Source organism: Camelina sativa, chromosome 9, assembly GCF_000633955.1.
Source record: "Camelina sativa cultivar DH55 chromosome 9, Cs, whole genome shotgun sequence".
Lineage (NCBI taxonomy): Eukaryota > Viridiplantae > Streptophyta > Magnoliopsida > Brassicales > Brassicaceae > Camelina > Camelina sativa.
Window position 1 is genome coordinate 22009452 of NC_025693.1, and position 17114 is coordinate 22026565.

The 17114-nt window shown below is 35.0% G+C and overlaps 5 protein-coding genes across 10 annotated transcripts in view; 2 read left to right on the forward strand and 3 right to left on the reverse strand.

The window, feature by feature from the left end:
• Nucleotides 1689-3156, reverse strand: LOC104711705 (non-specific lipid-transfer protein 12). The gene is made up of 2 exons (XM_010428430.2): nt 2805-3156; nt 1689-2126 (listed from the first exon to the last, which is right to left on the reverse strand). Exons 1-2 carry the CDS (start codon nt 3143-3145, stop codon nt 2108-2110), a joined length of 360 nt encoding a protein of 119 aa, XP_010426732.1. The 5' UTR covers nt 3146-3156; the 3' UTR covers nt 1689-2107.
• On the reverse strand, nt 4771-5578 carry LOC104711706 (non-specific lipid-transfer protein 5). The gene is made up of 2 exons (XM_010428431.1): nt 5155-5578; nt 4771-5028 (listed from the first exon to the last, which is right to left on the reverse strand). Exons 1-2 carry the CDS (start codon nt 5499-5501, stop codon nt 5019-5021), a joined length of 357 nt encoding a protein of 118 aa, XP_010426733.1. The 5' UTR covers nt 5502-5578; the 3' UTR covers nt 4771-5018.
• LOC104711708 lies at nt 6275-8930 on the reverse strand. The gene is made up of 9 exons (XM_010428432.2): nt 8666-8930; nt 8510-8572; nt 8360-8415; nt 7899-7992; nt 7710-7770; nt 6989-7070; nt 6789-6844; nt 6629-6692; nt 6275-6549 (listed from the first exon to the last, which is right to left on the reverse strand). The coding sequence occupies exons 1-9, from the start codon at nt 8813-8815 to the stop codon at nt 6483-6485; spliced, it is 693 nt and encodes a 230-aa protein (XP_010426734.1). The 5' UTR covers nt 8816-8930; the 3' UTR covers nt 6275-6482.
• LOC104711710 overlaps nt 11746-17114 on the forward strand; it is a 6836-nt gene continuing 1467 nt past the window's right edge. The window contains exons 1-9 of one of the 6 annotated variants that reach the window (XM_019229292.1): nt 11747-12235; nt 12588-12773; nt 12896-12988; nt 13349-13510; nt 13589-13691; nt 13774-13959; nt 14286-15289; nt 15362-15741; nt 15846-16222. In XM_019229292.1, coding sequence (XP_019084837.1) covers nt 12002-12235; nt 12588-12773; nt 12896-12988; nt 13349-13510; nt 13589-13691; nt 13774-13959; nt 14286-15289; nt 15362-15741; nt 15846-15903 — 2406 coding nt within the window. In that variant the 5' untranslated portion in view covers nt 11747-12001 and the 3' untranslated portion in view covers nt 15904-16222. Of the gene's footprint in view, nt 12236-12587; nt 12774-12895; nt 12989-13327; nt 13511-13588; nt 13692-13773; nt 13960-14285; nt 15290-15361; nt 15742-15831; nt 16223-17114 lie in introns of those variants that run through there. The other 5 variants (XM_010428437.2, XM_010428434.2, XM_010428439.2 and 2 more) reach the window with 5 other exon arrangements.
• Nucleotides 16682-17114, forward strand: part of LOC104711709 (probable serine/threonine-protein kinase WNK5) — a 5707-nt gene continuing 5274 nt past the window's right edge. Inside the window, exon 1 of the mRNA XM_010428433.2 lies at nt 16682-17104. The gene's annotated coding sequence lies outside the window, so the exon portion shown is untranslated. The remainder of the gene's footprint in view (nt 17105-17114) is intronic.

Below are 17114 nucleotides of genomic sequence, written 5' to 3' on the forward strand. Positions count from 1 at the left end.
GGGGGGGGGGGCGATTGCAAAATCACCGAGCTTCAATTTCACGATTGGAGAACAAAACAGTGAGACAGATGGATGAATCGTGTAATCAGATTTGTTGGTTGTTCAAGATCGATGAGGACACGAAGAGTTTGCTCTTGTCTCGTGTCGTGTTGGTCGTGTGCGTGTGTCTGAAATTAAAATTTGGATCGAAATCGGAGATTGTTTCAGTTTCACGATCCCTCCACTCCACGGAGCCGTCGGAACAAATCATCTTTGGGCCGTAATTTTTTAAGCCCATTATCTGTGTAACATGAGTGTATGAGGCCCGTTAACTAATTTATTTCATCAATCTTAGCTAACCGAACCTGTTACCGAACAAAACTTACTTGCTATTTTTGTTGGAGAGTGACTGAGTGATCATATTTGTTTGAGTCGTTAGATTAACAAATAAGAGTGGCAATTTTAGTTACAAACTCTTTGTTTATTTATCTAATTATATGTCTCTAATTACATGTAATTATATGAAATGATTACATTACATAAAGAGATGATAAGTTTGCTAAAATTCTTGTAGAAACTTGAGAATCTAATAACCAAATACATAGTTTTTTCCGTTAAAATAACTTTTATTAATTTGAAAAATGTATCATACAAATTGTTCACAATCCAAGAATGAGGATTTAGTTATATGTCAAACAGTTGCAAATAATATATATAAGTGGGTATATTCAATCAACATATTGGAATAAAAATTTATGCTCAAATAAAAGAGAAAACTCCATGTTAAAAACACACACAATCATGTTTTTTTTTCTCTCTAAACTTTATGATATATACTACATGAAGATTACCAAAATTAACAATGTTTATGTACATGCTATGTGCATTATGTATATAAAAGTGATCAACAGGAATTAGGATGAAAAAATTCAAAATAATCTAAATCTAGAAAGATTATTAATTAGAACAAATATCGATTGATGCGTTTTTAGATTGATTTTAGATTGGCTTGGACAAGCAAATAAGGTGGGATATGAAGTCCATATGCCTTTCATGCGTTTCTGTCACAATCAGGGAGGCGTGAGTACGTGTGGGGGAGAAACGCGAGAGTGGAGAGAGAGAGCAAAAGAAGAGATATGAAAATTTTAAAACGATTAACCAAATAAAACTAAACTACAAATTATATTAAAGTATGAAGCAAAACTTCCAAAGATATTTATTTGGAAAGAAACAAATGATACTATTAAAGTATAATTATTTATTATCTTATTTACAATTATATAATTTAATTCTTAAATCCTCAATATTTATTTATTTATCTAATCATATGTCTCTAAATTCAACTCTTTGTTTGCCATACATGTCTTTTTCGGAACTTCAATTTTATCGACATCCAACGTCTGGTCGCCTTGCCTAAATGATCTCCATTGGTGGATCAGCCTCTAAATGGCCAGACGTTAAGGGAATTCTTCTCTAGGTTCTCCGACAGCGCACAACAAAACATTGGGGACACGTGAGGTTAATTCTTTGTTTGTCCATTACATGTCTTTAATTTTTTTTCTTTTTTGTCAACTCAAATGTCTTTAATTTGTAAGTTAAAATAAATTCTTTTATTTGGTTGTGTAAATTTTGGAACTTCATCTTCATGCAACCTCTTGAGTCTTGAACAGTAATCTTATTCTGGTACATATACGCAATACATCCTTAACTTTCATACGTAAAGATCCTCGCTGTCGGTAAGCAAGAATATAGATAGCCTAGCTAGTAGCTACATTGATAACCTTAATTAAGCATTTCAGTTTCAAACATGCTTTTGGTCTTAAAACTTCCACATCTTGTTTAGATCTTCTACACTGTGATTTCCATCACTAACAAAGCTATTGAGGTATCATTAACCAGCTAGCAGTAATTATGTTCGAGTAGGCAGACTATTTTCGAGAGAGAGAGCGCCGTTGTCGTTATTAATATAAGAAATGGTTACATTACATATAGATCATAGATTATAGATATTAGATAAATAAACAAAGTTCTAAAATGGGAGATAACAGCATATTAATACATTATTATTTAGGTAAAAAAGCTGGCAACTTTGATTAGTCGTACTCGTACATCTGAATGCTAGCCTCTTTTACACGGCAGTCGATATACTGCAAACCAAAACAAATCTAGCATCACTTTGGATACACTAAACTCCAAATTCATTGATTCGTCATAATTCATTCTTCTCATTATCCACAACATTTGACTTAGTGACAAAAATATTGTTATATACTCCCTCCGTTTCAAAATATAGGATGTTTTAGAAAAGTTTGTTGTTTCATAATATAGGATGTTTTCAAATTTTAATGCAACTTTTAGATTAGTTTAGTAGTTTATATTATGCAGTATTGTTTCTGATTGGTTGAACTTATTAAAAGTAAAGTCTTCTTAATCTGCGTGCTTTACTTAAAACATCCTATATTTTGAAACGGAGGGAGTATTTGATTATGTCAAATTATACTTAAATAGTATTTTTAATGTAAAAACAAGGTGTTGTATTAGTGTCGGAATTTTTTATTTAATAACTTCTAAATGTGTTTGTTTATTTTTTTTAAATAGAAAAAAGAAAAAAAAAAAGATTGACCAATAACTTTAAAAGAAAATAAAAATGATACATTATAATGATTAAACAATTAGTTAAATTCATATTAACTCCTAGATAATATTTGGAGTCAAGTGTACAGTAAAATTTTACGGAAATTTCTTTGAATAAAGTTTCTAAAAGTATTTACATGCCAAACAAAACAATCGTAACATAAAACAAAAAAGAAGTTATGGAGACGTACTTGTCACAATTGGTGCTGAAACTGATGGGGTAGGGAACTGAAACACCACAAGTGGTAGGAAGTGAGGCCACAAGGTCGGTATTGAGGCCTTTGATTTCCTTACCCGCTACTTTAAGGCACTCACAAACTTGTTTGCGATCTGGTGTGGTCTGCGCCATTTGATACAATGTCTTGACTCCCACGCAGCATGCGGATGGCAACGGACCACTGTTGACCAAATAGTTCACGCACTGTGCAAGTGTGCTCGTCACTGTCCCACACTGGATGGTTGACTCCGTTGGGGGTATCATGTAGACAGTAAGGACAATGAGGCATGTGATGATCTTTGGAGCAAACGCCATTTTTGTTTTTATTGCTTTTACTTTGTTGACGTCGGTAGGGTTTTTATAATTGGAATAAACTCATGAAGGTCATGCGTACCCGTTAATTATGCTTAGTTCCATATGCATGTCAATTTAATGAAAATTATCTCTTTTTTTGTTAAGACTGGAAAATACACATATTCCAATGTTAATATATACAGTACTATACGTTGCTTTAGTTGAGTTTCAAGAAGATGTAACGTCAGAAAACTTGATTCAACCCGGGACGTAATAAATAGTTATCTAGGCAAATTGGAAATCACAAATTTCGAACAATGGCACAATACCTAAAGAGACTAATTAACTTATAGTTTTGTGTTAAAAATAATTTTCTTCTAGATGAATATTGAAATGAACCGTCTTGTTACTTTGAAATCGTATATCATATATGATCAAAATCTCCTAGATGAATATTTTTGTTTCTGAAATAATTAGAAAACAAATTCATGTAATTGAAAATTATTTATGATCAGCTGAGAAGAAAGTGGAAACATTTGCTTCTGTTTACATCAAGCGGAATACGGTGATTTTGAATATACAAGATATGTGTGTGTTAATTTGGGGTTTAATCTTCTATGTACCACTTGGACGTGGCTAAAAAAGGTCGTAAGGCTAAGCACATACTATTTATGAAGCCACACGTGACAGGATTCAAGAGAGTAAGAAAACTCTTATGACATATATGGATCGAAATTGATGAGCAAGGGGCAGTTCAAGAAAATAAAAGAGAAAGAGAAAAAAAATGCATGGAAATGGTCCAAGTAGAGATATTTTTATGGACCAAAAACATCAAATGGTAAAGAGTTGGAGATATCAAAGGAAAATGACAAGAGGAAAACAAATACACGGCCAAAGAGATTTGTAATGTTTATTATTGAACAAGGACTCTTGGAGGCTATACGGTTACAGGTACTTGGAAAAATCTACAAGTCATACGTAGACTCGTAGGATACTATCCGCATTATATTGAGAATCAATTTCTTTCCATTATAAAACCTTTTTCATGCTTGGAACAAAGGCTCTACGAAAGATCGATTTTTTTTTTTTTTTTTTTTTTTTTTTTNTTTGGGGTAAGTTTTCTAGTTGTTCATTAAAAATAGAATAAAAATAACGTGCTCATTTACACTGCATGTAGCCCATGTAGGGTCGATCGACTTATCACATATACATGAAACACTCAGTCACTCATCACCGACGAAAAGATTACAAAGGAAACTAAAGAGTGAGAATTGTAAATGAGCAAGTTGTGAGAGTGTGAAGAAGTAGATAAAGATTGATTAGAGAAAAGTGAGTCATGACGTTTTTCCTCATATACGATGATTTTTTTTGGCAAACACAAAATTTTGAGGATATTCTAGAGTGAAACTAATGTAACCAAACCTTATTTCAGGGTATCTAAGTATATGCTTTTAAAACATACGAATTACAGTCTATATTGGACTATCTTACAATATTATTGATCATAAAGTATTATTTTTATCTATAATTAAGTCAACTGATAAATAATCGTATTAAAAGAACCTAGTGTACGGAACTATTGCTGCGGAGAAGGAATCGGATGCATTCAAAATTTCAAAGCAGAACGTGACCAAGTGAATGGCAAGAGTTTGAAAACAATACATATCGTAAATTCCATTATATCATTAGAGCCTGAGGAGTACATAACACAGACGACCAATTAAATGGACCGTCTCACTCGTATATAAAGAAAGACATGAAAACACAAATGCTAAAACACAGCAACAATAACAGTAAAATGATACACTCGTCTCGTATAGTGACATCTTAATTATTATTTTTAATACTTTCTCATAGATTATATTTAAAACCTTCAACGTCTATGCCTTGTTGATCACCTGACGCTGCAACAACACCAAATGTAATATTATGTGGTTAATAATTTAATATCAATCCATTAAAATGCTAAGAAAAGTATTACAATCTCAAGTAACAAAAAAAATGTAATAAATAGAGTGAGAGAAGATTACGTGTTACAGTTGATTCTAGCGCTGATGGGGTAAGAGATCCTAACACGGCAAGCACCAGGAAGACGAGCAGCACGGCCTGCGTTAAGTCGGGAACCCAAGGCTCTAGCTGCTCCCTGGATACAACGACAAGCTTGTTGGCGGTCACGGGTGGTACGAGCCATGCTGTTGAGCCTCTGAACACCAGAGCAACACCCTCGAGGAATGAAACCGCCTCGGGTCAAGTAGTTATAGCATTGACCCAAATTGCCAGTGACTGCGCCGCATGAGATGGCTGCGTCAGACGCCATTGGAGCGGCCACTAACATGCACACGATCACCAGCGTTGACAACTTCATAAGTCCCTCCATATCTTAAAACTTTTGATTTCTCTTTCTTTTTTTCTACTTAAGTAATGAATTGGATGATGAATAATGCTAATGAAGGTTTAGTTTATATAGAGAGAGCTACGAGCGCAAATGCATGAAAGAAGAAGAGGTGAGGTTGGTTGGTTGTTGGTTTCATTTATTGCATTGCTTCTTATTTATGTTCATCAGTGGCATTTGTAATTAAATTAATCTAAGCCAATTACTACGTACTCACCGTTTTGTCAGATCTATCTACATTACTATATAAAAATGTAGTTCATTCTTGTATGCACATAATTTTTTTCCTGATGACCAATCGTTGTTCTACATATGTCCAACTTAACAACGCGTCAACGTTGGTGGTAGTGTTAGATTCAGGGCACTGAAACAGAGTCGCGATTCTCTTGTGCAGATAATAAACTTTTGTCTTGGATCCCTCAGCCTATAGAAAATTTAAGATAGATAGGCAATATCAGTCAGCTAGTCAGCCTAGTCCAGTCTGGTCCGTTTCGAATTTAGTCCGAGCTTTTTGAAGGTCTAGTTTGACCCGAGCAGAGCTATACTGTAGTGTAAACCAGTTATTTCCTTTTAAACCCATAAAATTCCAAATTATGTCTTTTTAACAATTCCACATAAATCTAACTGCGAAATTGAAGATTGAACCTAATATAAATTTGTCAAAGTTTCGACGTATATAAATCATATAGAACATGTCGTTGAACGTTTAGAAATTAGATTTTAAGAATATAAGTTGATGCAATTGATTTTGTAATCTAAATCACAGAAACGTAAATCTATTTAACCAAAAAGGTTACAACTTACAAGGACAAAGTTTTTCTTTCGACTATTCATGTTTGATAAAAATCTCTTCTTTTCTCTGGTTCTGTTTTAAGTAAAACAGGTTAATCCTAGACAGAGAGAGAGTTGAAAGACCAATTCCCAGTATCTAAAACTGCAGAAACATACATATACTTTGATTATGACTCACTCCACCTTGCCAAATTCTCCAACATTTGTGCTGCTGCTCTCCACCACCGTCTCTCTTACAAACCTACAACAACATTTTCAGAAATTAGGTTCAAGAAAGAGAGATATACATGTGAACTGGAGAGGACAGGAACACCAATTACCTCGCAAGCTTTTCTTTTGAAGATTGTAAAACGTAAATGGAGAGTACGAAAGAGAACGTGAGAGCTGATCACAAGTAGACAAAAAATAAGAATACACAAGTGTATCAACTTATTATCCTTTCACTACTTAATTAATTTAGCAGCAAGAAAAAGGATTTACCTGAGCCAAAGAGGACATAAAATCCTGAGGATACATCAATCTCTGACTGCTCTTTCCTGCATCACAATAAAAGTGTCTCAGCCACGTCTCAGTAACATTATGTTCCTTAAGCTTTGTGACTCGACCCGACCGTACACACAAACTTATTAGCACGGAGAGAGAAGAAAAACTGGAAAGGGGTAAGCAAAAAATTAGTGTACCATGTATATCTAACAAGAACATGTTTTGGCCAGTGTTGAGGATCCCAGAACAGTGTGCGGACCTCCGGGTGTGTATTCAAATCTGTTCATGGGTAAAATCTCCAACTCAGGTAAATTCTGATGTTGTCTTATAAAAATTTGAAGTAACTGAATGCTACTCTATGACATGGAAGCAGAATTGCAACTTGAAACAACAGAGCATAGAGAGTGTGAAATTTTATTCATTATAATAAATTTTCAAAGCCATTATTAACACAATCATGGTTCAGGCAACTTGTACAAAATAAAGAAATCATGAAGCATAGATGACCATAAAAATGTAAATTAATTTAGTAATGCCACCAGACATGGAGTAAGGAGGATTATATAGCAAACTGCCTATATATTAGCACCCAGTGTCTCCAAGAAGATGAACATGTTTTAACTTTCACCAAACAATGTAAGACTATGGAAATTAAAAGCAGCATAAAACTGAAGCCAAGTTATCTACGGCCAAAGACATGGGCGAAAAGCAATCAAGCATCACAACCTTGAGAAGTTACCACCTACTGTGTCATATATTCTTGAAGGGTTTGAGATAAAAACGTAATACGTAGCATCTCTGGTTAGGACAGATTAGTAGTACAGACAAAATTTGCTTATTCTCTCAGAAGACAGACAGTATTATAGCAGAGACACCTAAGTCAGGACACGATATAGCTTGATAAGGAGTATGACTTACAGCTGTGGGGCATATCGATAACTTCAGCTGTGACTCCAAGCAGATCACCTCCAGAATATCTCTGTGCAAACGAAAAATAAAAAACAAGCCGCACCTAAATATCCAAAAACTGGCAGTTTTGCTGGGTAGCATGCTTATCTAGCGAGTCAAAAGCATATAAAATGACTGAAAACCAATGTCAAAACATACCAAATTTACATCTATCATCGGAACTTCTGTGCTCTTACGGTTAATCACCAAAAGCCAGTGAATCAGAAATTTCTCACTTCCAACTTGGAATTTTCTGCAAGTTAAAATCCGTAATCACACATCACGTACCTAATAACTCTTTAACTCGCATATGACTAATGTACAAATAAGAAAACAAAGTCTCCATATAACATCGGAAGAACACAATCTGCAGCAAGATAGAACTAAAAACACCATAAAACTTTAGCTTACTCTAATCAAAACATATGAGAAATGGTGAAACATCAATGTAAAAGTCATCATTTCCCTATTGACCAGCAATAATAGAAATTGCTAGAAACCAGTGATGAACTTGTCAAATTAAACTAAAGGCAAATCAATCTCAACTCAAGAGCACCAAATTCAGCTATAAAAAACCTTCAATAGAACTGTAATCAATATGAAAACCACTGAACACTCACATCTTATAAGGATCAGTTCCTGTATAGCCAATTGGTTTGGATATGGGGATCAACACCTACAAAAATTTGGCAAATAGAGACAAAGTTTCAATCTCAATTCCAGAACTATGCCATTAAATGTCTTAAACTAAACCTATTCACACAGAGTACCTCGCGATTAACGGCGAAGATCGGGCAATGTTTTCCGATCACATCATGCCAAGTCGTTCTCGACTGCCAACAGAATCAAACAGATCCTTTAGTATCACATCAAATTAGATAAGTAATCAATCTCAGCTAAATAAGTTTAAAAGAAGAGTAACGAACAGAGTGATACTGCCCCATCTTGCTCATCCGGACGATATCTCCAGGTCGGTACGCGCTGGAGAGAGTCGGAAACGATAGAGATATCAGAAATAGAGCTTGAATAAAAGCGTTCCAATGTCGCGATCCTAACACCGCAGCCATGCCCGCCATAACTTGGCTTCTTCGGCGAGGCTTTGTTGCCGGTAAATTGTCTTCGCCGGGAGATTTAGAATTGGAAGCGGAGGAGGTAGAGAGATGATAAAACGACTGCGTAAAAGAAGAACCCTCTCCCTCCGCGGTACTATTGGGCCACAAACATCAGGCCCAACTTAATTTGTTGGCTCAGTTTTAACCAGCACTGTACTAAAACTATAATAGTTTTTTTTCTTTTTCTCTTTTTGTTTTCTGACTGCTATAAGCTTTTGAAAGTTTACAATTTAGCAAAAAACATGTGATTGGAACCTTGACCTATAGTTTGGATCCATCGATACAATACGAACTCAGCTAAAAGATTATTTATTAACACATCAAAAGTTGCACCCAAACAAAAAAAAAAGTGTAACAGACAAACAAATAAAGTTGTGTAACGGCAGCCACACACAACTTCAGCATTTTGAAGAGCTTCAATGAGTATATGCGTTCTCGATGTTATCGGACGGCTTAGGTTTGATTTTTGTCTTTTTTTTAGAAAAAATATATTTAGTTTATGTATTTTCATGTAGTCAGTCAATTCTATGGTGATTTCCATTAGTATTAGGATGGAACTATGTAAGCTAATGAATTTAAATTTATTACATTCATCAAGGTGAAAAAATTTTATAACTTAGTTTTTTTTTATTTTGGCAATTTTTCAATTTTTTAGAGGCAGTGAACTTTGATATATTTATATCTTAACTTGTCTTATGCTTTCAAATTCTTGTTTTATAAGAAAATAAACATTTTTGTATCTTACGAAATTTTGAATTTTGTTTCTAGGACGGAGGAAAACTAAAGATTTTGATTTTTTTTTTTCAAGAGAGGATGCTAATTAGAGTTTTCAAAAACTTATATTAATTAAAATACCATAATTATTGTAAATGAGTTTTTTTTATTTTTGCCAATTATACCGTGATACGTGTGGGCAACACGCCAAACAAAATTATATTCGGAAAGGCTGACAGATGATCAAACAAGACTATGGAACTATGAGATTATGTAACTATGGAACACGCTAGACAAAACTTTCGAACTATGTAGGCTAATGAATTTAAATTTGTTGGTTTAATCAAAAAAAAAACACATTATATTCATCAGGGTGAAAAAATCTTATAACTTTTCTTTTTTTTTTGGCAATTTTTAAATTTATAGAGACAGTAAAATTTGATATATTTATATCCCAACTTGTCTTATGTTTTCTAAGTCTTGTTTTATAAGAAAATAAACATTTTTGTATCTTACGAAATTTTGAATTTTGTTTCTAGGACTGAGAAAAACTAAAGATTTTGATTTTTTTTTCCAAGAGAGGATGTTAATTAGTGTTTTCAAAATCTTATATTAATTAAATACCATATTTATTGTAGGTGAGTTTTTCAAAATTTGCCAATTATATCGTGATACACGGGCAACACGCCAACCAAAATTATATTCAGAGAGGCTGACAGATGATCAAACAAAACTATGGAACTATATGTAACTATGGAACATGCCAAACAAAACTATGGAACTATGTAAGCTAATGAATTTAAATTTATTGGTTTAACCAAAAAAAAAAAATACATTACATTCATCAAAGTGAAAAGTTTTTATTACTTTAGTTTTTTTTTGGCATTTTTTCAATTTTATAGAGACAGTAAAATTTGATATAGTTATATCCCAACTCGTCTTATGTTTTCAAATTTCTTGTTTTATAAGAAAATCAACATTTTGTATCTTAAGAAAATTTGAATTTTGTTTCTAGGACTGAGGAAAACTAAAGATTTTGATTTTTTTTTTCCAAGAGAGGATGTTAACTAGTGTTTTCAAAATCTTATATTAATTAAAATACCATAATTATTGTAGGTGAGTTTTTTGATTTTTGCCAATTATATCTTGATACGTGGGCAACACGCCAAACAAAATTATATTCAGAGAGGCTGATAGATGATCAAACAAAACTATGGAACTATGTAACTATGGAACATACCAAACAAAACTATAGAACTATGTAAGCTAATGAATTTAAATTTATTGGTTTGACAAAAAAAAAACACATTACATTCATCAAGGTGAAAAATTCTTATAACTTTAGTTTTTTTTTTTTTTTTTGGCAATTTTTCAATTTGGTGGAGGCAGTAAACTTTGATATATTTATATCACAACTTGTCTTATGTTTTCAAATTCTTGTTTTATAAGAAAATAAACATTTTTGTATCTTAAGAAAGTTTGAATTTTGTTTCTAGGACGGAGGAAAACTAAAGATTTTGATTTTTTAAAACAAGACACAAACAAATTAAGAAAAAAAAATATTAAAAGAAAAACGCGCGAATGTGTTCGTTAAATCTTTATAAATAGAAATTTATATTTTAAAATTTTATAAACGAACTTACGAAATTCAACAAAGAAAATATGTTCGATACCAAAAAAAAAAAGAGAAAAAGATAAAGAAAACTTAAAGGTAAGAACTATTTGCATAGTAAAAAAAGCTTAAGCTAATCCATAAAAAACATTCAGAAAATCTTTGACATTTCTCTAGAGACATTTGATAAGAATCACATCTCTTTTAAAAACTCAATGGAAGAATATCTGAACTTTACAATTAAATTTGACAACAATAACTCTCTGCAGAACCAGAATCAATCTCTAATCAAAGTTCAAATGATGTCTTAAGGAATTTAATGCTGGTCGTTGTTTCTAAATACTGCATCGTTAAGGTAAAATAAAAAGGCACACAAAGGGTTTGAAGATACCTACCTACACAATAGTAAGACAAAATTTGGGGGTTTTTATTTTTTTTTGGGGGGTGATTGGAGTGACCAGAAGAAAAAAAAAAAAAAAAAAAAAAAAAAAAAAAAAAAAAAAAAAAAAAAAAAAANCGGTCCTCAACAGTAATCACTTGGGGAGAGAGAGATCTTTCAAAACCTAGACGAAGAGAAAAAAAAATTAAATAAAAATCTCATCTCTTTCTTCATCTTCTTCTTCTTCTTCTTCCTCTCTCGATTCTTTCATCTGCTTCTTTGTTGTACTCGCCCTTGTTCGTTCTCAAGAACTTCAATCTGATTTTTCAATTTCTTGGTGGGGAGGGGCGTAGTTTACAACCAAAGTGATTCCCTTGTTTTGATCAATCCGGTTCTTTCTTTCTTGTATCAATTTTTTTTTTTTTAGGTTTTTGTTTGTGTTTCCATGGCTGCGGATCTCGATGATTGTTCTGTATCGGAACAAGAGAGTTCGTCCTCATTGTCACCACCGCTTCCGCCGCCTCGGTCTCCCTCGAATCAGCCCGAGTTTTGGATGAGAGTCGAGGAAGCCACCCGTGAAATCATAGAGCAGGTTCATCCTACACATGTCGCCGAGGATCGAAGAAAAAATGTCATTATGTTTGTTCAACATCTACTCGGCATCAAACTTGGCTGCGAGGTAAAAATAAATTGTTTTTAAACGTTTTGTGTTTTCTCGCTGTTGTATCAAGCTTTAAATGTTGGAACTTGGTTGTATCGGCGATGTTGTTCTGCATTTTATTGACTTCTCTTGATGCTTGCTTGGGCTTTAAACATTTAATCAAAGTTGATAGCTTTTCTTTTATGATGTTCTAAAGTCATCTACTTTTTGTTTGTTTGTTGGTTTAAGTGGTGTGCTTTCTCGCACACCTTTCTGTGTTACTTAACCAGAGATTCTGTGATGTTTGTGGCTTATAACTTTAATTGACTATGGATGTGTTTTGCAAAGTTGTGATTTTTTCTTTTTCTTATGCTGGTATGTGTCTTTTCAGGTGCATTCTTTTGGATCAGTCCCATTGAAAACGTATCTTCCTGATGGAGACATTGATCTCACAGCTTTTGGTGGACATTTACTCGAGGAAGACCTGGCGGCTAAAGTTTTCTCTGTACTTGAGAGGGAAGAACGTACTGGAACTACCGAGTTTGTGGTTAAGGATGTGCAGTTAATTCGGGCTGAGGTTTGTTTTACCTAATCTCTGTGTTATTCAATTCCACAAACTAGTGTCTACTATGAGTATTCCAAGTATGTATATGGTGTTTGTTTGTTATCTCCTCAAGTACCAAACTTTTTTATTTGCAGGTTAAGCTTGTTAAATGTTTGGTGCAAAACATTGTGGTTGATATCTCTTTCAATCAGATTGGTGGGATATGTACGCTGTGCTTTCTCGAGAAGGTAATCTCTTCTCTTAAGCATGACCTTGCTGTGTCAAACAAATTTAACTTAACTTTTTAAAGGTAAATACAGTTTAGGTTAATTTTATCAGCTTGATACATATATGTACAGCAGAGATTGAATGTTGCTAATCTGTCATAATGAGATTGTTTTTACCCAACTGCATTATGAGTTTACTGGTAGCTTTCTTGGATATTGCAAATTGTTTGCTATATATTACATGCATGCAATAATATGTTTGAGGCTTATTTATCTAGAACAATATTCATATCAGCGATTTTCGAAGGATGTACAAAGATTTGCTTCTAACAAATTGATGTTGACAACTTGATTACGCAGATCGATCACCTCATTGCAAAGGACCATCTTTTCAAGCGAAGTATCATACTCATCAAAGCTTGGTGCTACTATGAGAGCCGTATTCTCGGGGCTTTCCATGGATTGATATCCACATATGCTTTGGAGACGTTGGTCTTATATATCTTCCATCTCTTCCATTCATCGTTGAATGGTCCACTAGCAGTAAGAGTCTTCAGCAATTTCTGAGGGATGCTTTATTGTTTAGTCTCATCTTGATTTTCTTAACCTTTTTCCCCATAGGTTCTATACAAATTTTTGGACTACTTCAGCAAGTTCGACTGGGATAACTATTGCATTAGCCTGAATGGTCCCGTCTGCCTTTCCTCTTTACCAGAAATTGTTGGTAATCATTTCCTCTAGTCTGTGGAAAATTGAGTTCTTTTTGCGATTTCAGTATCTGCAATTTCTTTCTCTAATTTCTGTAGTTGAGACTCCGGAAAATGGGGGGGAAGAACTTCTGCTGACCAGTGAGTTCCTTATGGAATGTATGGAGATGTTCTCTGTACCTTCACGAGGATTTGAGACAAACCCTCGTGTGTTTCCATCAAAGTATCTTAATATAGTCGATCCGCTTAAAGAAAATAACAATCTTGGACGCAGCGTAAGCAAAGGTTGACTGCTTTCTTTTCTCCAACCACCACAGTTTTGTTTTGCTATCTCTCTCTTTATGAATTTAGATGTTTAAGCAGGATTAGGACAGTAGCTTCTGACATGTCATTGTCCAGAGTTTTAGCATTATAGAATATTTATGGTGGGTTTTCCTGAAATTCTTGGACTAGGGTATGTAGCTTTTAAGTGGAGGCTAAAATTAAGATATGAAGGAATGTATAAAAATGAGATAAACTCTAAACTTTGTTTGCTATGGTAATCCGTTGGTTTTATGCTTTGACTCTCTTTGTGGTAAAATTTTAAAGCAATTCTACTTTCTCTTACACAGGTAACTTTTATCGTATACGAAGTGCATTCACATATGGTGCTCGGAAGCTTGGGCAAATCTTTTTGCAGTCAGACGAAAACATAAGCTCTGAGCTTCGTAAGTTCTTCTCTAACATGCTACATAGGCATGGGAGTGGCCGGAGGCCCGATGTCCTTGATGCTGTTCCATTGGTAAGGTACAACAGGTACAGTGCTATATCGCCAGCTTCAACTGTCAACCATTTCCAAGAAGGCCAAGTGGTTTATGAATCAGAGTCCTCCAGTTCATCTGTTGCTGCTGGAAATGGTAGACATGACCAAGAAAACTCGTTGTATGCAGGAGTAAGTACAACGAGTACAACTGGGCATGATTTAAGCAGATCACCTAATGAAACACCCCCATTAGTTTCAGAGGAACGATTTGCAGGAGACGCAAAAGACTTGGCTACTTTGAGGACTCAAAAGCTTGAGATTTCTGATGAAACAGTGAAACCTCCGTGCCTTAGTGATAAGAAAGGTGTCTCTCCTTTAAATGGTAAGCACCATTCTCTTCATCAGATGAGAAATGGAGAAGTTTTAAATGGTAACGGGGTGGGTAAACAGCATGTTGTTCATGAAGACCTGCCGTTTATAGGTTCAGTACCTTCGCCACAGGAGGACATGCATCTCCATAACTCGGGTCATTGTGTTTCTGGCACTCGGAATAGGCTGTCTGACCTCTCAGGCGATTACGAAAGTCAGCTTACCAGTTTGCGATTTGGGCGTTTTTGGTTTGAGTGTGTCCAAAATGGTCTTTTCTTTCCGATATCACCTCCTGGGCTGTCTCAGGCGCCAAACAACAATTCATGGGATGTAATTCGCCATGCTCTGCCATTCAGGCAGAATGGGCCTCCTTCAGTAAACACCAATGGAGTTTCTCCGAGACAGGTTTTCTTTCATGTGAACCCTCAGATGATTCCAGGTACTGGTTTTGGTATGGAGGAATTACCTAAGCCAAGAGGAACTGGAACATACTTCCCCAATGCGGTACTTACTTATCCGCCTCTCTCACATCACTTGCAGACAAATGGCCAAGCTTCTAACGTCTCTTTTATGCAGCACCATTACAGGGATAGACCGTTCTCACCAAGAGCAAGAATGTCACATCAAGTTAGGTCGCCTCGTAACAATGGCCGAGGCATGCTACATGCGCACTCAGAAATGAATTTTCCTGACAGAAACACCCGTGAGAGACAGCTTCATTATCCCAACCAAACAAATGGTTCATGTGATATGAGTCAACCTGATTCACTTGAAAGCATTCCTGATACCAATGGTTCTGCAAATCATCCATATGAAAAGGCTCCGGATTTTAGGCCTACGGAGCCTCCACCAGTGGAAGTAGTCTGCCCTCCTGAGGGCAGCAAGCAAAGAGATGGCGTTGGAGGTCATCAGAATCGGCGTCCCAAATCTATACCCTCGCCTCCACAGGAAGATCGGTACAGTATATATCTCTTACCCTTGAAAACATATTGTCTTCACTGAACTATTACCATTGATCGTCAAAGCCACTATCTGATTCAGTGTAGTAATGTACATGTAGGGTAACGCCTACACAGTCATACCATTTGACGGATGATCATGAGTTCCCTCCTTTGTAGCTCTGGTGTCTGATTTACAGACACATGCTCTCTCTCTCTAGACCGTTATAGGAACAGGTATAGTTTTCTAACTTGGTTTGTGTCCTAAGTATTTGTTTTGTCCTCCTCCCGCAAGAAAGAAAAGAAGAATGGAGCTGTGGTGTTTTTTTTTTTTCTTTTTCTTTTTCTTGTATGTTATCTCTGGTGCTATAGAATGATTTATATGTATCTTTATCAAAATCTCAAACTCGCTGTGGACAAAACCTTTGCAGAGCTTTTGTATTTTCAACTTAGACAGGTTTGCTGAGTGTATTTATAGGATGTTTTTCATTCCAAAGTCGCTCTGCTCTATCTTCATGATTTTTCTTCTTGTTTCCTGTTGGATGATAAAAAGTAACAAGATTTTGGTCATTATAGGTTTGTTTGTCTTCTTCTAGTATAAAACCCATTCCCTGAAAGTTAACCTTAGATGAATCCTTGAATATAGGAAAGAATTTTTTCGCAGGGAAAATATAACCGTTAAAAAGAACTTAGTGATCGAATTAGTGCTTTCAATCGAATCCATGGTCAAAATCATCAGTAGTGAATGTGTTTTCTTCTGTGTGTATAGATTTAGTTAGATCCCCCAAATCTGACCAGTTTTTTTATATTCTCTCTCTCTCTCTCTCTCTCAATCAGTAGTGCTGGATTTTGCAAATCACTTTCCAAAAACTTTGAAGTTGAATATTGTATATATAGTGGAAATAGTCAAATGAAGAGAAAAATAAGAAAAAGGGGGTCTGTCCGTGTCAAAGTAACGCAATCATCGGTTTCAAACATTACTCTCAAACCACTCGTCTCTGCAAAAACATACTTAACGTTAATCAAAGGATCTCGGTTTGACTTCTCCAAACACACACACAAAACAATCAATAAAGGGTCAAAAGGAAGAGCTTGAGCTGAAGGGAATCAGAATCATCATCGATGGTGAATCATAGGGTGTTTCAAATTCAGAATTGTCTAGTTTGGCTCCCTCTCTTGTCTTCTCTTCTCTTACAAATTCTCTTCCTTTTCCCGAGGAAAAAAGAGTCATTTTTTTCCTAACTTTTGCCCCACTTTGATCGGCAGCAGCCACATATTCGTCTCTCTCTCTTTTACTTTCCCACCAAACTTTTTTTGTTCTCTCTGGGTGTGGTGTGGCCCTTTTTATTTTTATTTTGTGGGTTTGGTTTTGGGAATGAAGGTGCGTAAGG